The sequence below is a fragment of the Pongo abelii genome, chromosome 7, assembly GCF_028885655.2.
Source record: "Pongo abelii isolate AG06213 chromosome 7, NHGRI_mPonAbe1-v2.0_pri, whole genome shotgun sequence".
In the NCBI taxonomy this organism is placed as follows: Eukaryota; Metazoa; Chordata; class Mammalia; order Primates; family Hominidae; genus Pongo; species Pongo abelii.
The window spans coordinates 114,509,873-114,534,698 of record NC_071992.2 but is presented as its reverse complement, the minus strand read 5'-3'; the positions used below and the strand labels follow the sequence as shown (position 1 = coordinate 114,534,698).

The 24,826-nt window shown below is 36.6% G+C and overlaps 1 protein-coding gene across 3 annotated transcripts in view; it reads left to right on the top strand.

Annotated features, from left to right (window-relative positions):
* STK3 (serine/threonine kinase 3) overlaps positions 1 to 24,826 on the top strand; it is a 355,868-nt gene that overhangs the window by 190,387 nt on the left and 140,655 nt on the right. For all 3 annotated transcript variants that reach the window (XM_024250559.3, XM_063726297.1, NM_001132197.1), the window contains 1 exon segment: positions 20,849 to 20,986. In XM_024250559.3, coding sequence (XP_024106327.1) covers positions 20,849 to 20,986 — 138 coding nt within the window.

Below are 24,826 nucleotides of genomic sequence, written 5' to 3'. Positions count from 1 at the left end.
TTCGCTGTGTTGCCCAGGCTGGTCTCAAACTCCTGGGCTCCAGTGATCTGCCTGCCTTGGCCTCCCAAAGTGCTGGGATTACAGGCGTTAAGCTACCGTGCCCAGCCCTGGCCTTTGGTTTTGAATGTACACATTCCTAACGTCTCTTCTTCTTCTTATAAGGACACAAGTCATATTGGATTAGAGCCCCACCTTTACGACCTCATTTAACCTTAATACCTCTTTAAAGGCCCAATCTGCAAATACAGTAACATGGAGCATTAGGGCTTTGACATAAAATTTGGTAGTGGTGGTGGTGGGGGGACAGGACACAATTCAGTCCATAACAGACAATATCTATACTTTTCCTTCCTTCCTTTATCTCTTTTTTCCCCCTCTCTTTCTTCCTTTCTTCCTTCCCTTTATTTTTTCTTCCTTTGTTTCTTTTTCTCCTCCTTCTCATTTCATTCTTCCCTCCCTCACAATATGCTCCATGTAGAGGAAGAGGGTTCCTTCTCTGCTCAAGTCCAATCTCTTAACCTCTATTCTGTATCCCATTCTTTCTTTTTCTTGTATTTTGGAGCATTACTTCATCATTTGTTCACTCTCCCATTTATTTTCTTCAGTTTCTTCTACATGGGTTTTCTTTTATCGGTATGTAAATATACTACTGCTCAATCATTATTACTACTACCGTTGTGTTCTATTATGCATATTAGTACCACGTAATTTATTATTATAAGATGTAACAATTAAATGCTATAGAAGTAATCCTTCTGATTTTAAAATGGGAAATAGTACAGGTTTTTGCAATTTCAGAGCAATTTCTATTTCTTAGTTTGATGGAATGTTTCTACCTTAATGTTAAGCTAAAAATATACTAAAACTATTGTAATAAAAGTTTAACACATTAGGATAGGCGAACACATAATTTCCATCTTCTTCTGAGATACAGAAATGTGTTGATTACTTTAAATGTAGCAATTGTGGGGAATTCTCTGCGAAGTTACAGAAATCTATGTATTAATATAGTTCTTCTTGAACTAGGTCCTCGATAAATTGATTTTTTATAGACCCTTGAGTTTACCATGATGAATTTTCATTGCAATACTTATTTGCACTTACTATACCAAACTTCAGTTGTGCTATATCATTAAAGTTTGTTACTTTTAGATTGCTTTAGGAAGCTGTATATTATAGTGTAGCTGTAGGAAATTTACATACAATGAATGAATGGCAATATAATACACTCCTTATGTTTATTTATGAGTCATAACTAATCCTATTTAGTATTTGGTTTATTGTATTCAGTGACTAATAGAATCAGGGAAAGTAAACCAAAAAATCCAATTTTTTTTTTTTTGGAGATGGAGTCTCGTACTGTCACCCAGGCTGGAGTGCAGTGGCGCAATCTCAGCTCACTGCAACATCTGCCTCCCGGGTTCAAGTGATTCTCCTGCCTCACGAATAGCTGGGAACACAGGCATGCACCACCACACTCAGCTAATTTTTTTTTTTTTTTTTTTTTTTTTTTAGTAGAGACAGGGTTTTACCATGTTGCCCAAGCTGGTCTTGATCTCCTGACCTCAAGTGATCTGCCCACCTCGGCCTCCCAAAGTACTGGGATTACAGGCGTTAGCCACTGTGCCCAGTGTCTGATTTTTTTCTTTTTTGTATGTAGAATTTTTCATTTGACAGTCTTTTTTTCTCAGCCACAGATATATTTTACTTGCAACAAGAAGGTTTTTCTCATGTGTCCACAATCTGTATCATCTGGCCATATGGAACTTCTTATGTAAGCAATTACCACTGATTCTGGGACTAGCTGTATAGATATGTTGCTTTATTCAGGGTCACAGTGTTAAAAAAAAAACAACACTCTGAGCTTCCACCTTAAGAACATACAGACAGCTGGATTGTTGGGTGGGGAGAGTACCATTCAACTGAATCAATGTAATGCACCATATTAACAGACTAAAGAAGAAAAGTCACATAATGTAGAAAAAAAATTTGATGCAATTCAGTACCCATTTACGGTATTGAATGATCTCAGAATAATAGGAATAAAGATAACTTCTTCAATTTGATGAAGAATACATATAAAAACCTTTCAGCTAACATCATAATTAATGGTAAAACACTGAATGTTTTCCCCTGATATTGGGAACAGGAACAATGTTCACTCTCACCACTCTTATTCAGCACAGTACTGGGAGTTCTTGCCAGCTCAAAAAGGCAAGAAGTGAAAGGAAAAGGCATACAGATTGGAAAGGTAGAAATGAAACCATCTCCTTTTGTAGATGATATGATTTCTACATAGAAAATACCAATAAATAAACTCATAGAATTAATGAGTAAGCGCAACAAGGTTTCAAGATGCAAGATAAATATATAAAAATCAGTTGTTTTTCTATATACATTAACAATGAATTCATGGACATTAAAGTTAAAAATGCAATACCATTTACAATTGCTTAAAAAACAAAAATATATTTAGAAACTTTACTACTCTTTTTGTCTTTTTTGTCATTTTGGAAGAGGTTTGTCAATTTCTTGTGTGTGTTTTTTAAAATAGCTGTTTGTTACATTGATGTTTTTAACTTTTCATATTTTAAATTGTATTGATTTCTACTCTATTATTTTCTTTCTTCTTGTCTTGCATTTATTTTTGTTCTTCTTTGTCTAGGCTCTTCAAGTAGGAGCATGTGTCCTACAAATTTTAATAGGATTTGTTGTATTTTCATTTTTATTAGGTTTAGTGTATTTTTTTAATTTCCCTTGAGACATCTTTGACACATAGATTATTTGAAAGTGTTCTTTAGTTTTCAAGTGCTTGATTTTCCTATTATGTCTCTGTTATTGATTTCTAGTGTGATTCCATTGTGCTTGGAGACTCCACTCTGTTCAGTTCTTTAAAATTTGTTGATGTATGTTTTATGCCTCAGTATATGTTCTCTCTTGGTATATGGTCCATGATTACTTGAAAGTAATAAGTACTCTGCTGTTGTTGAGGTGGGATATTCTCTAAGTTTTGTTGATGGTGTTGTTGATTTCTTCTGTATCCTTGCTGATTTTCTGTCTATGTGTTTTATCTCTTGTTGTTAGAGGATATTGACGTTTCTACTCATAATGGTGAATTTATCTATTTCTCCTTTCAAGTTTTAGTTTTTGCTTCATATATTTTGTAGCTTGTTGGTTGGTGCATACACATTAGTGCTTGTTATGTTTTCTTGGTGAATTATGTCTCATCACTACGTAATGTCCATTATTAATATGTTATGGCTAAAGTTTTGCACTTTTTAAATTTCTGTTTTCTTTTTTTTTGACTTCCTGTGGGTTACTTGATTTTTTTAAGGGTTTTCTTTTGATTTATCTATAGTGTTTATGAGGATATTTCTATGCAAAACTTTTTGGTGGTTTATTTTAGTATTATTCTATATGTACATATATTATCACAAGGTACTGGTAAAGCTGAGGCTTTCTATTTTTACATTTGTTTCAATTATTTTCATGATTGTTCATTGAAGCATTTTTTAAAAGACTCTTAAAATATTTGTCAGATACTCTGACATGTCTTTTTTTGGTGTTGACTTTTTTTTGTTTTTTTGGTCAGTTTGTGATTTTTTTGACTCTTGGTCTGATGAGTAATTTTTGGTTGAAAACAGGACCTATTTCCCCATTATATTCTGAGACTCTGGATCTTATTTAAACCTTCTGTTTTAGGTGAATGTTTATGACATTACTTTAGGAAGGGAAGGGAGCTCATCACTGCCAGGTAGAGTTTGTTGAAGTCCAGATTCCCCTTTCAGTCTCTGTTGCCCTACTCAAGTAGCAGGAGTGGCTCCTCATTATTGCTGAGTCAGAGTGGGGATTCTAGCTCTCCGTGTATAGTCTCTATTGTATTGGTGCTTACCTAATTTCCACTGGTTAGTGAAAGTCTTAATTTAACTTTTTTCTAGTCCTCCTCAGTGGGTAGTGGGAGGGTCACCTCATTGCTGCCAGTTTGGAGAGGAAGTACAGGTTCTACTTGATGTCTACTGACACTGCTAGGGGGAGCTGTCCTTTTACTTTCCAGAGGGGTGAAATTCTTGGCTCCCTACTTGGTCTTTTCTCACCATGTCAGGCGTATTGTGGGGCCTTTTTATAGTCTCATGAGGATAGAACTTTAGGCTGTCCACTAAGCCTTTCTGACATGGTTAGAATGGGACTACAGTTTTTTCTGTGGTGTTTGGCTGACATAGAGTGAAATTTGCCTAAAGTTTTCTTCTTTCCATGGTGTTCTTCTCTTCATTTTTTGGGCAGGGTTTTGTTGGAGCTTTTTTGTTTGTACCTGTTAGCTTTTTCTGGTTGTTGGCTTATCTGGCCCCAAGTGTGGAATATATAAGGGAAAAAGAAGATCCAGGGAAGTCATCAGTTATGTTCCTTGGGTTCCAAGATCCCTAGCTGTTCTGCCTTCTCTCCATCTTTCATATATATATATATATACGTATATATATATATACATACATATATATATATACGTATATATATATATATACATATATATATATACTCGTTAGAATCTATATATATATGGGCTGATATATATATATATAGAATTGATATATATGTATATATAGAATTCATATGTGTGTGTGTGTGTGTGTGTGTATATATATATATGTATGTTTAGAAACAGTGGTCTTGAACTGGTCTTGAATTCCTGGTTTCAGGCAGTCCTCCCCACTCAGCTTCCCAAGCGGCTGGGATTATAGGCATGAGCCACTGTGCCCAGTCCAGATCTTCATATGCTTGTTTATTCATAATGTCCATGGTGTTTGGTTGTACTTAATGAGAGAAATAGGAAAATGTACATCTACTCTATCTTCCTAGAAGCAGAAGTTACACAGTTTTTAAACAGCAATGACTTTCTAATTTATGGAATTTTAGATGAAATATAAAATATAGTGACATACATACACATAAATATATAAATGTGTATTATATGTATATTTATATATATTTTATATAGTATATATGTATTTATTTATTTAGCAAGGGGAACAGTTTGATTGTTGTTGCCTAGAGGTGGCCCCTGAATTAGTTTTCCTAGTTTCTCCCATTCTATTTATGAACTATGTCTCTAAAAATGGTAAGTTTTTATTCCCCAAACTTGTGCTAAATGTAGTGGGAGTTTGGATCCATACTGTTTGATTCATGCAGTGATTTTTGACCCTTGATACACCTTACACTCATATAGGACATTTTTTTAAAAACCAACCAACCAAGGCCTAGACAACACCAGATTCTTTGGGCTGAGTTCAGGGAATAAGCAATTTTAGAATGCTTCCCAGGTGTTTCTAATATGTAGCCAGTGTTACGAACCACTGGCATAGAGTTTGGAATTGGATGGTTGCTTGTGAATCATAAGGTTTTCTTAAAGAAATTTGGAGTTAGAAACTAATATATGAATTTTTTTATCATTTTAATTAACTTATGGTAGAATCTAAGGGTTTATTTATCTGGCAATCATATTTGGCCAAGGCTGTAGATTAAGCCTTCTTTTCCCTAGGCAAGAAAATGAGGGGCCGTGTTGACAGATTTCTTTCTAAAACTTACTATTTACTCTTAAATTTCACACTAAATTTCTGAGATCTATTGTTTTTTTCTGATTGTAGACTTTGATACATATATATATGTCTGTGTGTCTTTTTTTAATTATAAACTTTTCATATTTTCAGTTATTTCTTTTTTGTTCTTCATATATTTTTTGTTGTTAATTTTGATTTTCTTAATCCTAATTTACATTGACTTCTATTATAGATTTTTGTGAAATTGATTTGTACTGTTTTGGGACGAGAGCCTCACTTATTGCATCATACTCTTGCTATCTGAGGACTAGTGTATTGTTTTATCGTGATTCAATCACAGGAGCTCTGTGCTCACCTCTGCTTGTTTAGCTTTAACCCAGTTCTTTGTATCAGTTTGAGTTCATAGGCCTTTGTATAAACATCTGCTTAAGTTTTGTAGTCTGTATTAGATATGACTGGATTTTGAATGATGTGTTCTTTATAATGAGCATTTTTATATTTTACTATGTTTTGATTACTTGATTAACTTTCACAGATTCTATAACAACTTAGTCTTTGCACTTTGGTTGTAAAGTGTGACACATAATATTTTAACTTGAATGAGGATGATTTTATGCTAAATGATAATTTTGAGGATAGTATGTCAATTATAGGCACTAGGCCCGGTAACTGGAGCCTTTGCCCAAAGATTATGCCCTGCATGGGCCGTGCTACATCCCTGTGCTAGAGCCCATAGTTTTCCCTCCTAGATCATGCTCTGCCTACCCAGGATCCCAGGATTCCCCATTTAAATGGTCCTGAGCCTATGCAGGCATCTTCCCTGCTTTTCCTCATTAGGACAGACTGCACCAGGCTAGTGATAGACAAGACACAGCTATTGCAAGGGTGGCATATGGTGGTGGGGGCATTGGGATAGAGCTAAGACGTGTGTGCTGCACTGCTTTAGGAGTCAGAGGTGGGAATAGAATAGAAAGAAAATCAATGGATGCTATTGATTTACTTTGGATTGAATTGAATTATTGTTGCACTTTGGTAAAATGAAGCTAGGCAGTATTGCACATAATATTCTGATCTTTTAATAGTACTTCATGGTGTTGAACTTCTTGTCCTTGGAACTCTTTTACCAGATGATACAAAAGCTGCTAATGACTAGTATTAATTTATTTCCCTAATCTTATGGTCAAATTATACTAAGTTACATTACATGAATCTTTTGTTCATTATTTCCTTTTTTCTCATTTTGTAGTCATATTTTTTTTTTTCTGTTTTGAGGCGTTTTGGTACATTCCAGATAGTTCCTTTGGATGGGGGTATTGGTTCTTCTTTCTGGCTTTTAAAGCTCTGATTCATTTTCTGTTTTATTCCTAAGATAAGTTACTATGAAAGTTTTCTTCCAGATTCTTAATTTTATCATACTTCTGAAATTGTTTTGATAATACATGCAATTAGTTTATCTGATATATGTCAATTATTTCTTTTTCTTTTTTTTTTTTTTTAAGACAGAGTCTCGCTCTGTCACCCAGGCTGGAGTGCAGTGGCGCGATCTCTGATCTCGGCTCACTGCAAGCTCCACCTCCCGGGTTCATGCCATTCTCCTGCCTCAGCCTTCCGAGTAGCTGGGACTACAGGTGCCCGCCACCTCGCCCAGTTAATTTTTTGTATTTTTAGTAGAGATGCGGTTTCACTGTATTAGCCAGGATGGTCTCGATCTCCTGACCTCGTGATCCACCCGCCTCAGCCTCCTAAAGTGCCGGGATTACAGGCGGAGCCACCGTGCCCGGCCACTGATTTCTAATATTTTATCTTCCCTTAAGTTTTCTGATACATTCAAGGCAATTAGTTCATCAGCTTTATTTTTCAATCTGTTTTATTGATGTTTTTGTACTGTCTTCTTATTTTTCCCAAACTTCTAGTAGTAGTTCTAGTATTTTTTCCGCATAGTCTTACCTTTCATTTTGTTCTTTTTATAATATGTAAATGTTTATGATCCATTATTTATTGTTATAGCTAATGCAGTGTAAAGTATACATTGTACCATATTTCAGATGAGATACTTTATTTAAATAGCTGAGATAAAAATTTCATGGCTTAAAGTGGCATCCAAACCATACACTTCTTTTTTTGAGGAGTTATTATGCTGTTAAAATGCCTAGAATTATTCTAAAATTAAACATTAAAAGGCCTTATCTCAAAACTTATTTAACATTTAAAGTATTATTTTATTCACTATTTTTAGTAAAGTTTCACTCTTATTCCATTATTCTGAAATATATAACTTAATATGCTTTGTTATTGGCAGAGCCCTCTTCTTTGTCAGGGTGGAAATTTAGGTAATCAGTGATGTAGTATGAGCATAATGCTTGCAGAAGGGTTGTGGTTGTGTATTTTCTAAGGAAGATCAGTTGGCTACCCAGACAAGATCACAGAGCAGCATTTATTATTCAAAGACCGATCTGCCAATGTAATAAATATGGAACTGTCTCATAGGATGGACTTAAATTAACCAAGTTCACTGGTATACAAATCAAAATTCCAATTTATTACTTTAAAAATAGATATTTAACCCTCAAGTAATCAAATGTTCATCACCATATTCTCTTCTGAAGTCAGTTTTACATGGGAATCCAAATTTTGACCAGAAGGCTGTCAGGTGAAAATGGTTACTAGAATAAGGTGATTAGTTGGATGATCTTACTGACTACTGCATCAAGCTATGCTCATCCGTGTCTACCACTTGAATTTATCTATTTATCTACCAGGTATATTTTTTAGTGGTCCAGGGCATCCTCTTCTTGGACAGAATGGAGACACATTACCAATTTCATTTCTCTGGATGCTCTTTTGATGTCTTGTGAACCATGTCTCTTCATTATTTTTTCAGGCATATTAAAATACAGTTACTTAGAAAAAATAAACTATATACCAAATTTTATCTGTGTTAAAATTTCAAATATGTAAAAAAGTAAACAAATCAGAAGGACATAATATAAAATGAAACAAGTTTGTGGTACTGTTGCTGGTGAACATGCGTCAAACAGGAGAAAATATTCCTGTTAGTTTCCCTGGTTTGCATTCACTGTAGAATGGTGGTTTTCAGGCTTTTTGGCCTGAGCAGTCCTTTTTACTTTAAAGAATTGAGGACCCAAGAGCTTTTGTTTATATGAATCAGTTACTATTTTCATAAAAATGAGTAGATAGCTTAATAGAACATAGTTGAATTCTTTTTTTATTTGTGAGTGTTGTAACACATTATTTCAATGGAAATGTATGAAAAAAATCTGGCCTAACACATATGTGATATGTGATTAAGATGGAGCAATATGCTAATCATTTGTTTTCTGGTAATTATGATATTCCTCCTTTGATACTACACCAAAATTCAACAGTGATAATTTTCTAAAGATTAATTCCAGTATTAGAATCTGAAACCATAGTAGTGAGTTTTTCTATTTTGTTACATTAAAATCTATTTCTGTATCTTGTACTTGGAATAGATCTTTATTCATATGTGAATGGGTAATGTCATGTGTTTGTCATTTGGAAAAATCAGAAAAGTTTCTAAATACTAGGAAACTGTTAAATTCATGGTGGCAGATAGAAGCTTTTGAAAATTTGACTTTTCAACGAAAGCTTAAATTTTATAATTGTTATCAAAAACCATCTGTGTTTCCATGATGTCATAGGTTCAGTTGATTCATTTTTGAGAAAATGTCTGCCGAGTATCCAAATCTGAATAATCAAAGTTTATCTCTCAGTTTTTCTTTCAAATGAAAAAGATGATTCATGAAAAAAGCTGTAGTTCAGCATGCAATGTAATCACAGATAATTTTCCTTGAGACAACCATTGTACTTCATTATGTAGCAGATATAGTTTATGCATATTTCTCATTTCACTACAAAATGCTAAAAAGATGCTAAAAAGATTTGCTAAAAAGAGTATTTTTTAAATCAAGGATTTTCTTAATCAAAAGTGTCTTTTTTATGAATTCACAAATTCAAAAAAATTGTGAATGCATGACAATGAAGAGTGCAATGATTACAGTTTTGTTCCACTGTCTTCATTGGTGCTAGGGAGCCAGCAATTTTATCTGTTGTTGCTTTTGTACCTGTAGTGCAAATGTCAATTGAGAGAAAAAGGAAAAGAATGGCTTAGTGTTTTTATGAAAAAAAGATTTGACTTGGTAGATCCCTGAAAGGGCCCTGTGAAGGAGTTCATGAACACCTCCAGAACCACAACCGTAGAGAAAAGCTGTTAGAGAAACAGTATTTTTCACCTTTGTGTAAAAAGTGCTTCTTATATCACTTGCTTATCAATTTCACTATTTTGCTATATTTGAAAAACAGTGAAAATATATTTGAATACCACCTGAATTACAGTATTCTATTTCAACACAAATTGAGTGTACTGTGGTTCTGTTCTGCTGCTAACCATCCAGAGTTAGCTCAGACCCCACAAGTTCAAGGGCGTGATCGCCAACATGACCACTCTTCAGATACCAGCTACACTTAATTGGTCCCTAGGTTACCCATACTTCTGACTAAATGGCTATACATTCAGCAGTTCCTTTGATCCCCTCAGGTTTGATAATTTGCTAGAATGGCTGGCAGAATTCAGGAAAGAACTATACTTAGAATAACAGGTTTATTGTAAAGGATGCTAATCAGGAGGACCAGTCAAATGAAGAGACCCATATGATAATGTCTGAGAGGGAACACAGAGTCTGTGTGACTTCCTTTTGTAGAATCAGGACATGTGAATGTGTTTGCCAACCAGGAGGTTCTGCTAAGCCTAGATGTACAGAGTTTTTACTGGGGTTTCATTAAGTAGTAATGATTGATTAAATCTTTGGCCATTTGTTTGAGCTCAGTCTTTAGTATCCACTCACCAGAGGTCAGGCAGCTAAATATACTAACCTGCTAATTACATGCTTATTCTTTCTGCTGGCCATCCTGTATCCTGAAGCTATCTAGGGGCATGGCATGTGTCAACTCCTTAGCATAACAAAGACATTTCTATCTCTGGAAATTCCATGGGCTTTTGCAGCCCCTTGGAAAAGAGCTTCAAAAGTGTTCAGAACACTGCAAAAGAGAAATGTTGTGTTGGACTTCTAGGGAGGCTGGGTAAAGAGATCTGATTAATACTCTATATTGCCATTCCCTTCCTCTTTTTTTTGAGTTCTGGAGTCAGTGTTTGGTAATGTTCAACCACCCATCTTAAACCATGAAGTAAACTGGAAGGTGGAGACCACATACTGATGGCACTACAGCAGTATCATACTAGCCTGATACTGCCCATTTATGGAGATAACAGCTTCTTCAAGCAGTTCTCTTGCCTCAGCCTCCCAAGTAACTGGGATTACAGGCATCTACCACCACACCTGCCTAATTTTTGTATTTTTAGCAGAGACAGGGTTTTGCCATGTTGGCCAAGCTGGTCTCAAACTCCTGACCTCAGGTGATCCGACTGCCTCAGCCTCCCAAAGTGCTGGGATTACAGGCATGGGCTACCGCACCCGGCCACAAACATATCTTTCATGGCTAGAGCAGGAGGAAGAGAGAAAGGGGGAAGGTGCTACACAGTTTTAAAACCACATCTTATGATAACTCACTATCATGAGAACAGCACCAGGGGGATGATAATAAACCATTCATGACAACTCCAGCCCCATGGTCCAATCACCTCCCATCAGGCCGCACCTCTAACATTGGGGATTACAGTTTGACAGGAGATTTAAGTGGGGACACAGAGCCAAGCCATATTGTACTTCTAACCTAAAGAGCTGTAAGATAATAAACTTGTGTTGTATAAACCACTACATTTGTGATAACTTACTACAGCAGAAATAGAAAACTACTATAGACGGATAGCTGGGGTTGGGGGAAGACAGAGAAGGAGGAAGTAAGAGAGGAAGAAGTTGTTATCACCATAAATGGGCAGGCGGATGTTGCAGTGAGCCGAGATCATGCCACTGCACTCCAGCCTGGGTGCAAGAGCGAAACTCTGCCTCAAAAAAAAAAAAAAAAAAGATCTGCTTGCTTCCCCTTCACCTTGCACCATGATTGTAAGTTTCCTGAGGTATCCCTGGAACAGAAGCTGCTATGCTTCCTATACAGCCTGCAGAACCATGAGCCAATTAAACTTCTTTTCTTTATAAATTACCCAGTCTCAGATATTTCTTTATTGCAATGTGAGAATAGACCAATACAGAAAATCAGTGCCAAGGAGTAGGGCATTGCTATAAAGATACCTGAAAATGTGGAAGCAGCTTTGAAAGTGGGTAACAGGCAGAGGCTGGAAGAGTATGGAGGGCTCATAAGAAGACAGGAAAATGAGGGGAAGTTTGGAACTTCCTAGAGACTTGTTAAATTGTGACCAAAATGTTGATAGCGATATGGACAATGAAATCCATGCTGATGAGGTCTCTGATGGAGATGAGGAACTTACTGGGAACTGGAGCAAATGTCACTTTTGTTATGCATTAGCAAAGAACCCAGTGGCATTGTACCCCTGCCCTGGGGATCTGTGGATCTTTGAACTTGAGACTGATGATTTAGGGTATCTGGCAGAAGAAATTTCTAAGCAGTAAAGTGTTCAAGAGGTGACCTGGCTGCTTCTAACAACCTGTGCCCATATGCATGAGCAAAGAAATGATGTAAAACTCAAACTTGTATTTAAAGGGGAAGCAGAACATAAAAGTTGAAAAATTTGCAGCCCAGCCATGTGGTAGAAAAGAAAAGCTCATTTGAGGGTGCAAAAGCCAGCTGCAGCCATTTTCATAACTAAAAGGAAGGCAACAGTTGAGACTTGGGAACCCCAGCCTAGATTTTAGAGGAGATATGGAAAAGCCTGAATGTCCAGGCAGAAGTCTGCTGTAGGGCTGTAGCTTTCATGGAGAACCTCTACTAGGGCAATGCAGAAGGGAAATATGGGGTTAGAGTCTTCACTGGAGTACTGCCTGGTGAAGCTGTGAGAAGAGGTCCACCATCCTCCAGACCCCTCCAGATAGAGCTACCAATAGCTGGCACCATGCACTTGGAAAACCCATAGGCACCCAATGCCAGCCCATGAGAGCAGCCTCAGGGGCTGAACCCTGCAGGGCCATAGGGACGGAGTTGCTGAAGGCTTTGGGAGCCCACGCCTTTTATCAGTGTGCCGTGGATGTGGGGCATGGAGTCAAAGGAGATTATTTTGGAGCTTTCCAAAATACAGTGTCTAACACAGATCTCACTAGGCTACATCTGAAGTAGTGGCAGGGAAGCTTTTTTATCCTGGAGTATCTCAGAGAGAATTTGTCTCCTTGCTTTTTCAAGCTTCTAAAGGCTGCCCACATTCTTTGGCTCATGGCCCTCTTCCTTTATCTTCAAAGCAGCATTATTTGAAGACTGCTTCAAAGCAGACCATTCTTCCAAACTCACATCTCCCTCTGACTCTCCTGGCTCCCTCTTCCACTTTTTAGGACTCTTCTGATTACATTTGGCCTGCCCAGATAATTTAGGATAATCTCTCCACCTCAAGACTTTTAACTTAATCTTATCTTCAAAATCCTTTTTACCATGTAAAGTAACATATTCACAAGTCCGGGGATTAGAACGTAGACATCTTGGGGGGTGGGGGCATTATTCATTCTATCTCTCTATATCGTCTTTCCCTCCTTCCCTTCCCTTCTTCCTTCCCTTCTTCCTTCCCTTCCTTCTTCCCTTCCTTCCCAGGCCCCACTTCCAGCATTGAGGACCACATTTCCACATGAGATTTGGAGGGGACAGATATCCAAACTCAAGTATCCATTGGTGTTCCTTGCCTGAATTGATCATTAAATTACGTTGAGGGTGCAATATGTTGATACTGTATTTCAATTAGTGTGTATTTTTAGAAATTTTCTATAAAGAACAGCTTTTCTTAAACTCTTTGAAAAATATTGTTGTAGGCCAGGTGCGGTGGCTCACACCTGTAATTCCAGCACTTTGGGAGGCCAAGGTGGGCAAATCACTTGAGGTCAGGAGTTCGAGATTAGCCTGGCCAGTATGGTGAAACCTTGTCTCTACTAAAAATGTGAAAAATAGCCAGGCATGGTGGCGGGCACCTGTAATCCCAGCTACATGGGAGGCTGAGGCATGAGAATCGCTTGAACCCGGAAGGTAGAAGTTGCAGTGAGCCTAGATCATGTCATGCACTCCAGCCTGGATGGGTGACAGTGAGACTCCATCTCAAAAATTAAAAAAAAAATCACTGTAGACTAATTGTTTTCAATTTGTTATAATCAGTTATAGTCATTATTACTATTACTATTTTGATGCTCAAATTATCCTAAATTTGGTTATTTGTATGTCCTTTTGACATAATACCATTAATCTTTGAGTGTTACCTTACCTTCTGGCCTAGCAAGATACCCAAAGCTAACCTTGTGATTTTCCTATTTTGACCTTTGAAATTAGTCATTTCCTCAAGGAGCATAGGTTTCTTTTACTGGGGATTGGCATTTTAGAAGCCAAGATCTTGATACCAGGTATGCTCTTGTTACAGGTGTCCACTATCTTTAGATATATTTGGTACTTCCAAGTTCTTAGGCTTTTTTTTTTTTTTTTTTTTTTTAGTTATTTGGAGGGAATTGATGTGCTTCTTACTGATTTCTCAGATCTTTTGAGTCAGTTATGACTCTTTCATCTACTTTCTATTTCCAAAATTTTATTGCTGTCTCTTATTTTCTATTGCCCTTCTGTCTTTGGAGGTTAAGGCTTTTTAAAACTCTTACTGTACTTTGGCAGGATTTTGGGGAAGGAGTTGGGGTAAATCAGTATGTTCAGTCACCATACTTAACTGGATGTCTTTATATCAACACTCTCAATATAAATTTAGATTTTACTGTGGAGAAGTACTATGCCTAATGCAGTTGACATACAAAACTTAAGTGATTGTATAGTCTGTTTGGGTTGCTATAACAAAATACCTTAGACTGGGTAATTTATGTACAAAAGATATGCATTGCTCGCAGTTCTGGTGGCTTAGAAGTTCAAGATCTAGATGCTAGCAGATTTGGTGTCTAGTTAGGGCTTGTTCCTCATAGAAGGCACCTTCTATGTGTCCTTATTTGGCAGAAGGGATTAGATGGTTCTGTGGGGACTTGTTTATGAGGGCATTAATTCCATTCACAAAGGTGGAGCCCTCATGACCTAATCGCCTCCCAAAGACCCCACCTTCTAATACCATCACGTTGGTGATTTGCTTGGAACATAAGAATTTTGCAAGAGACACAAAGATTCAGACAATAGAAGACATTGTCTTGCCTTCAAGTAGTTTCCATGTTATCCGGGGCATTTAGAATGAGTTTATAACTAATCAGAGTACAATATTAAAATATGGAAAGTTCTGAAGTTGAGATATTAAAGAGTGATAGCACTTGTCTTGTATTTTATATTTTAGAATAGTGGTTCTCCATGTTACTCACATATTAGAGTTGCTTGGGAGATGTAAGAAAATATTGTGCCTTGTCGTCACCCCAGATCAGTTAAATCAGACTCTTTTATGGCTGATACTAAGTTCTACAAGTGCTGAACTTCTGATGTGATCCAGTTAGTATTTGAGTGATTTCTTTCTTTATGGGCAACAAGATGCCTTTGGCTCACCTTGTAATTTCCCTGCCCTACATCTGAAATAAGTCAGTTTGTCTCACAGCTCCATGAGGTTTCAGACTTCACAACTGAGAAGATGCTGGTCTCCTTTCTATGCTTCACTGACTCACTCATTCTTTATGACTCAGCTGAAATCTCATCTTCCCATACCCATTTAGCTCACATACCCATTTGGGCTGTCATCCTTTGTAATACCTGTTGCTCACATGTATTTGAGTACTTACACTATTTTATTAAAATGATCTGATATACATTTTTATATTCCATTAGACTCTAAATTTCTTGAAGAAGTTAATATATTGCAGGTATGGATACATTTATGTGCTTACAAAAGTCAGTTGAACTGATCATAGGACTTCTATCTGAGAGAGTGAAATTTATGATAAAGTTCTTTAAGTGTTGGCTTTTGTTCACTTTTGCTTTTCTCTACAGCCATGTTTTATGATATTGTTGAATTGTATTAAAGGGATATTATATTTCAGTCTTGAAGATGGTTAAGATTTACAATTGATTGTATTGGGATTTAAACAGTGCATGAGTAAGAGGTGGTTGTGGGGCAGACTGGAATAGGTGACAGCTTAAGGGGTGGTATCAAATGAAGCTTTTGCAATTGCAAGTATAATTTTTAAATACTTTTAAATATATATATATATATTTTTTTAAATAGAGTCAGGATCTTATTGTGTTGCCTAGGCTTGTCTTGAGCTCCTGGGCTCAAGCGATCCTCCTCCCTCAGCCTCTGAGCTCAGGAACTACAGGCATGAGCCACTATGCCTAGCTGCAAGTATAATTTTTAAAAGTTAAAAAAAATTTAAAAACCATCATAGTAAAAATAAATTTTAAAGACACTTATACAATCTTGTACATAATTGCTGCTATGAATTGACAGTTTAAATTTTTAAGATTCTATACCATCTTTTAGTTTTTATTGCTGCGTACTAGTCATTTTTATGTGAAAGCAGTCTTTACTGTTTTACTCCCTCATTTTTGCTTTTTAAGAACTTTTCTTTGTGGTTTTGTAAGTCACACATTTGTCAGTTTTTATGGCAATATGTTACTTTATGTTATTCATATATAGTTTACTTAGCACCCTCAATTGTTTGGCTTTTTTTTTTTCTTCAATTTCCCACTGTTAGAGACAGTAAAACTATAATCATCTTTGTTACAAATACTTTTCCATTTTTTTCTAGAGACTGAATGTATATAACAGAGCCTTTATCTTAAAATAAAATTATGTATAGCAGAAATTTGATGGAAACAGTGGTAATGTGAGGTAGCATATGCTAAGGAGTCAAACTTGAGTTCTAATTTTGACATTCACTTTACTAGCTGTGTGATCTTGAATAAGCTAGCTTACTCTTGTGAGCCTCAGTCGTAAAATTAGGTTAATAATAGCTCACGTTATTGAGCATTTACAATTGTGGCAGGCACTATTCTAAGTGTTTTACATGTATTAATCTATTTAAAATTCAGAACAGCCCTAACATTCCCATATTAAGATGTGGGAACAGAGGCATAGAGTAGTTAAATAGGTCAGATAGTTGCTAATAATGGTGCTGTTATGTACCCAGTGCCGTCTAGAGCTGGTTCTCTTATTTGCTTTGTACTTCCAGAATACCAGCTGCACCCTCTCCCTTAATTTGGTTTCCAGGCTGGCACATTGGCCTTTCTTGGCCAGATTAATGATTGCTACTGGAGCTGGAGTGAATTGTGAGTTCATGTTCCCAATACTTTAACTCTGCTTACTGTGGAAACTTTATTATAGGAGAAAGGTTCACTTTAGATTTACTATTCTCTTCAAAATTTCTGTATATTTCATATTTGCTTTTGAGGGAGTGGTGATAAAAATTTAGATTCACATTTTTTTTCTTTTTTAGATGGAGTTTCCCTCTTGTTGCCCAGGCGGTAGTGCAATGGCGTGATCTTGGCTCGTTGTAACCTCCGTCTCCCAGGTTCAAGCAATTCTCCTGCCTCAGCCACCTGAGTAGCTGGGATTACAAGTGCCTGCCACCACGCCTGGCTAATTTTTGTTTTTTGGGAAAGACAGGGTTTCACCATATTGGCCAGGCTGGTCTCGAACTCCTGGCCTTAGGTGATCCACCTACCTCAGCCCCTCAAAGTGTTGGGATTACAGGCATGAGTCACCGCGCCCGGCCTAGATTCACATTTTTATATTAACATCTAAAAGGCCTTTTCCTGTCCTTCCCTCTTTTTCATCTTCTCCATCCCTTTTCTAACTAGCAATTTAATACTTGTTTAGTATAATTTTACCCTTCAATTGCTAGGCAGTTAGAGTGCCAGGGTTTTTTAATACCTGGTAAAGAGTGCCAGGGTCTTTTTATACCCAGTAAGGGACCTGATAAACATCCAGTTCAACCTCCTTACTTAGAAAAAAAACAAAATGATACGAAAGCCACACAGTCAGGTAGTGATTTAGAACTCAAGCCAGTTTTTCTGACTCGTGTCCAGTATTGGCCTCATCACATTGTACTGTTTGCTTTTATTTGTACTGTCTTTTATAAATTAATGTAATTACTTTATTTCCTTTCCAGAAATTATTTTTAAATTTTATTTAGCTTGTTACCTGTGTATTATGTTTGCTATCAGGAAACAGCTATATTTGTTTACTTCTTTGTAGTTTTATAGTGTTTTCTCATCCTTTATCTCATTTATTTGTTGTGAAGATAACCTTTTGCTCATATATCTGAGGTTCTTAAATAATAGCATGAATTTCTTTGTTATTCTGGCATGCCCATCACTTCTATACATTCACAGACTCAGCTGCTGTAGATTCAGACATGTGTTGACTCATTCCACTGAGATTATAAAGTTCAATTTTCATTGTAGTTTCTCATTTTCAGCCCTTTCCACATCTGCTGGGTACTCTTGCAGTCTAAGGCATGACATTTCAGGCATGAAGATAATTAGTTGTTTTGAAGCACCTAGATTTCTTGGCTTCTTAAACTGCTTGTGATCAGAGTAGTTCTTTTAGAAACATAATCAGAGGTTTGGTATGTAGTTAAGCAACACATTGTGTAGAAACAAACACAAGGATAATCATGTCATTTATTTTACTAACATTCTTCAATCAAAATGGTGTTAGAGATAAGATAAATTATATGGCTGTAATGTGTGTCCCTGTGATTTGGTTGGTGGCAAGGGAATGAATTGTTAATCTAAAGTGAGCCACTGATTGCCAGACTTTCTATAGAAGGGGCCTATTACCTAATCAACTCATATAAAACCTAGAGATTCTTAAGAGGATCCTCTGTGGTTCATTAATAGGTTAAATTAGTTAAATTAGTATAGTGAGGCTGGCAAGAAAATCTATTATTGATGATCTGACCTTAAAAAATGGAAATAAATGGCATAGTGGTTTTCCTGGAGACATTTTGGTGTAGATCATACACTAAGACTTATTTGTTTGGACTGTATGCTCGGTGTTCATGCTTGTTCAATGCATATTTGAGGGTAGAATGTGACATTTTAGGTTCACTTTATGAGAGTACTGGGTAAATAAGAGCTAGAGTTAAGCTTTTTATCCTTGGGTTTCTAATAGCTACTGCTAAGGTGAGCCTTATATGTTAAGATTATCTCAAGATAAGACTGCAACTCATTGCCTCAAAGTTCAAAGGAGAGCATTGGCTCAAGGACATAAATCATTGTGTTATCCACCAGTTTACAACAGAAGTGCAGATGAACAATATTTATCTAGACAATCTAGTATAATTTACCTGCAGTTTGAGGTCAGTCTATATAGGGGCTTATGTAAGTCCTTTGAACTGTTTTGCAGAGATGAGAGTTCAAATTTATTTTTATTCTCTAGTTGGAAGTAGCAGGTGGTTTTGTGTGCCTTTTCCAGCAGCTGCTTTTAACCCCATTTTACTCATTTTTTAAAGCCTTATTAGGTTCTGCCTCCACTGTGGAGCTGTCTGAGATTAATTAGGTTATTTGCAGGCAGAAATTCATTGTCTGGCACTCTGTTGTTTGCTATTTGTTTCATATGTGGTTTTTTTTTTCTGCACAAGTTGACTGTGAGCTCTGGGGGTCTGAGATATGTATCCTATTTTAAAAACTGTAATAGCCGGGTTTATAAGATCTGATATTTAAAGGGACCATCACATAAAGTAGATAATTGAGCCAGGCTAGATAGAGCTCATGCAAAAGGAAGAACATATGTCCTAGTTTAAATGAGTCTAATTACAGCAGATTCATACCTTGTGGCAATGTGAGATTGATTTTGTCTGAACGAAATAGGTCCACTGGCACTATTTGGCCTGTGGCCCTTTGTTTTGGTACCCCTAAATTATAGCATTGTTCTGAACACACAAAAATGCTTTATAAATATTTGTTTGATTGAAAGATGTTTATTGTTTTGTAATACTGGCTACACTGCTTTTGAAAGACTATCATAGATGTAATATGTATAACATGACGTGAGGTATATAAAAATATTCTAATCTATTAAAGAATTTACCTTTTTTGAAAGAAGATGCATATACTGGTAAAAAGATTGACTCTTAATCTATAATCAACAGACTTGGATATTGAGTCTTTGCCGCTGTGTCCACAGAAAGTCCATTGGATCGCTTTCCAAGTTAGAAACCAATGATAATGCATTGTAGTAAATGGCTGCATATTCTGAGGGCATTCAAAAGAATGATATAGGGAATTATTAAAATACCTGAGTGCCTTGCAATTTAAGGTACCTATTTCTTATTTCTTGAATTCTGGAGTAATTTTTCATGCTTCCTTTTTTCACCTCTCCAAAACAATATTATTAGCATGTACTCTTGGTTCCTCCTTTGAAGTATCTCATGCTTCATTTCTTCCATTTCATTCCTGTAGATGCTATTCTAGTTCGAACATTTTATTACTCATCTTGGGACATCTACATTAACCCCCTGACTTGTATTTCATATTTAGAATGTCTTCAGGTTTTTGTTTTTGTTTTTTTAATCTACTTCTTGGGTCATAAACATACTCAGATTAAAAGCAAAAACACGCCAGGGTGACTATCTAGGAGGTGAGAGATGAGATGGACTCTTTTTATGGCTTTTGAATTTTGAGCTATCTGAATGTATTATCATTACCACTAAATTATAAGTACTGAATCATTAGTAATAAATTAAAGTAGTATATTACCTTTGAAATTTTTCATTTGAAATTTTGACTCATATTTAAAAAGAGAAAACTCTTGGCTCTATCAAGTATTATTTCAAATTATAGCAGTAATTTTACTTACATATTCTGGATTGCAAAAGCAAATTGGACTCCTACTACCCATTTTAAGCAGCAATGCTTATATAAAACTGAAACAAGAGGTAAATCTGGCATGTAGTAGCAAAATTTGGGACTATATCTGTTTAGGGAAAGTCCTTAGTGGGTCAGAAATGTAGTCTTCTTTAGAGACTGATAAAAAAAAGTAATAGGTAAAATAAAGAATGATGTGCTCAATGAGCTACAATTCAAATAGAGGAAATTTAATGGGAAATGATTACATTAGTAGCAGATGGACTGGCTTCCTGAATTTCAGTCTTACTGGAAATCCTAGAACAGCTTAAATTTGTTTTTCAAATTTAGAGTCTGATAAAAAGACAGATAAAGAGATTTGTTTATTTGATTGTGCTAGTGTGATTCTTACTGTCTTTTGGATATTTCATTTGTGCTAGGCTATTTTTATGATTCCCACAAATCCACCACCAACATTCAGAAAGCCAGAACTTTGGTCCGATGATTTCACCGATTTTGTTAAAAAGTGTTTGGTGAAGAATCCTGAGCAGAGAGCTACTGCAACACAACTTTTACAGGTCAGTGCTTGTGCCTTGAAGGGAAGGATATTTTCTTCATACCTTTCAGCTTTCTGACATTGGCCAGAATTGCTGTGTGTTTCATAACTGATTTCTAAAGATGTAAACCTTCCCTCCCCTCCTGTTTGCTCTCTTCTTTTCTTTCCTCCCCTCTCATCCCCTCATTTCCCCCAGTGTCGTTTTAAAACAAAATTTCCAAGACATTCTCCTTTCAGAAGGGAATCTTTGTCTTCATAGTTACTGTTTCTCATGGTTTTTTTTCTTCTGTTCCTTGACTCAGCATTTATCCTTTGACTTTTTGCTCCACTATAAAATACGTAAGTACAAGATCCCTGGACTCCTTGAAGAGATTATCACGTTGTAAATATCAGTTACAGGATTATCTAAATGAAGAGCTTCAGAGTTTCAATTGTTTTTTGATAGAATAATTGTAAGTAGACTTTGTATCCAGAATGTCATTAGATTTTAAAATCTACCTTAAAATTTAATGCAAATAGAAATAATTTAATATTTATAATAGGTGTTTGTGAATCTTAATTTCCCCAACCGAATAGCCTTAGAACTTTCAGCTAATAAGTATGTCTCACATTAACAAAACTTGATATTTGCTAAATGGTTTCTATTGTTAAGTGACAAAAGGATGAAAAACATGGTTCTTGTGAAAAGGGACTTCCCTGTCTCTAAAAGAACCATTGGGTTAAAAGAACAAAAAAAGAAAAAAGGAAAAAAAGGTAACTTTCCAAAGTCCCATTTTCCCAAAAGGATGTGTTGAGGGGTATGGAAAACAGGCTCTTAAGTATAATGTTTATTGTTATGAAAGTGTAACTTGGTACTAGTCTCCATAGATGCCAGTACAGCAATATTTATTTAAAATAAAAATCCATATATTCTTTGATCCAACAATTGCACTTCTAGGAATTTATTCTACAGAAATATTTAACCATGTGTGAAATAACATATGTGTAAAAATATTCGTAGAACATTGAAATTGTAAAAGATTGGGAAGATCCTAAATATCTGTCAACAAGTTGGAAACAATTTAAAGTCCAAGAAGAAGAGTTATTGGAAAAATACACCTATGTACACACAACATTTATACATATCTTAATGCTTATAACGGAGTATCTCTGGAAAAATAAGCAAGAAACTGGCCTCCAGAGAAGGTAACTAACTATGGATGGGGCAGAACTGGGATGGAGACTTGCTTTTTGATGAATACTGTTTATGAGACTTTTGAGATTTGGGTTATATGCAAATACTACCTTTCAAAAATTAATGGTTAAGATGGTAAAATTTTATTTTTCCACAAAAATTCATTAAAACATTTATTTTGAAATGTCAATATTCATTTGAAATATATATGTATGTGTTATATATGTATATTATATGTGTGTGTGTATATATTTTATTTTATTTTTTATTTTTTTGAGATGGTGTCTTACTCTGTCACCCAGGCTAGAGTGCAGCGGCACCTGGCTCACTGCAACCTTTGCCTCTTGGTTTCAAGTGATTCTCGTGCCTCAGCCTCCCAAGTAGCTGGGATTACAGGTGTGTGCCACCATGCCTGGCTAATTTTTGTATTATTAGTAGAGACAGAGTTTCGCCATGTTGATCAGGCTGGTATCGAACTCCTGACCTCAAGTGATCCGCCTGCCTCAGCCTCCCAAAGTGCTGGGATTACAGACATGAGCCACTGTGCCCGGCCCATGTATTTTTTGAGATAGGGTCTCACTGTATTGCCCCAGCTGGAGTGCAGTGGCATGTTCTCGCTCACTGAAACCTCTACCTCCCGGGCTCCACCTCAGCCTTCTGAGTAGCTGGGACTACAGATACATGCCACCACATCCAACTAACTTTTGTCTGTTTCGTAGAGACAGGATTCGCCATGTTGCCCAGGCTAGTCTCGAACTCCTGGGCTCAAGTAATCTGCCCACTTTGGCCTCCCAAATTCCTGGGATTGTAGGCGTGAGCTATCTCGCCCTGCTGAAATATATATGTATTTTAAAGTAGTCCAAAGGGTACTACCTTTGGACTCCTAGTATCCAGTACTTAATACACACATATTGAAGTTAATATGTGTGTATTTAACCTAACAAACTTCTGATTTAAATTTTTTTTGGGGGGGTAGGATAATTATCTTTGGCCTCCTTAGAGTCTTATTTGGCAGGAAGCCTAGAAACCATTCTGTCTCTTCAAGGAGTTTTGTATGTCTTATCTGTTATGATTTAAATTAGCTGTCCCCATCCTTTTTGGCACCAGGGACTGGTTTCATGGAAGACAGTTTTTCCATGGATGGTGAGCAGAGGTGGGATTGTTTCAGGATTAAACTGTCCTGCCTCAGATCATCAGGCATTAGTTAGATTCTCATAAGGAGCATGCAACTTGGATCCCTCACATGCGCAGGTCACAACAGGGTTTGTGCTCCTATTAGAATCTAATACCACTGCTGATCTGACAGTAGGCAGAGTTCAGGCTGTAATGCTCACTCACCTCCTGCTGTGCAGCCCAGTTTATAAAAGGCCAAGGCAGGTACCAGTCTGCAGCTGAAGGTTGGGGACCCCTGATTTAAATCATAGTTTAACTCTCAGTGGACAATCTTATTACCAAATTTTAGTTGTCATATATCTATAGCTTACATGTACAGATTATACCATATTCATTTCCAGTAAACAAAGAAACTATTTAAAAAGAAATTCCTGATGGATTTTAAAAATAGTGATTGATTTTCTATGACACAGATAGATTATTGTATAAATTTTTAAAAATCATAGAAGGGAAGGATCCTTTGAGATTATTAAATTGAAATTTTAGTAGTTTTTACAGATAAAGAAATTAAAACCCTGGAGGTGTTAAAGGACAAGATTCAATTTCAGTCTATTAGCACTGGAGTTCCTGATCTGAAGATGATCCTTATATCTGTTGGTGGGCAGCCTAGATTCTAAAGTCAGTAAGTGGCCAGGCACCGTGGCTCACGCTTGTAATCCCAGCACTTTGGGGGGCCGAGGCAGGCGGATCACTTGAGATCAGGAGTTCAAGACCAGCCTGGCCAACACAGCGAAACCCCGTCTATACGAAAAATACAAAAATTAGCCAGGCATGGTGGCACATGCCTGTAGTCCCAGCCATTTGGGAGGCTGAGGCAGGAGAATCACTTGAACCCGGGAGACAGGGATTACAGTGAGCCAAGATCGCACCACTGCACTCCAGCCTGGACAACAGAGTGAGACTCTGTCTCTAAATAAATAAATAAATAAAGTCAGTGAGCAATCTTCCGTGGTCTCTTCCCTTTGTGTCAAGTTGGAAAACAGAGGTACTTACAACGCAACTTCAAACAACTGCAAAGACAAAGACAGTGTCCTAGAGGAGTGTAGAGCAATAAGAAAGAAAGGACTCCTGTCGTACTCTAAACATTTTTGACAAACTAGTAGAAAGGTCACACACACACCCCAAAAACACACAAAAAACTGAGTTATATTCTTTGAGAAATGAAAGACAAAAATGTTAAAAAAATTACAATGCAATGTAGAAGTTACATTCATGATGTACAGCCTATATGATTAAGAAATGTAAAGTAGAAGAATGGATACGGTAATCACAGATACCTCATACAGAAGAAACAGATCATTTTAGGGAGGAGAAATGGTATGAACAATATGAACAAAGACACAAAAATGGGAGATGTATTTTAGAACACCGTAAGATCTGCTTAGCCAGAACAGAAACACCAGTTAGAGAAATGGTGTCTGAGTTTAGATACAGACAACAGTGAAGCAAGAAGGGCATTCTGATGCCTAGGATGAGATGCCTCAATTTTGTCTGAGAGCCACTTACATACGTAAA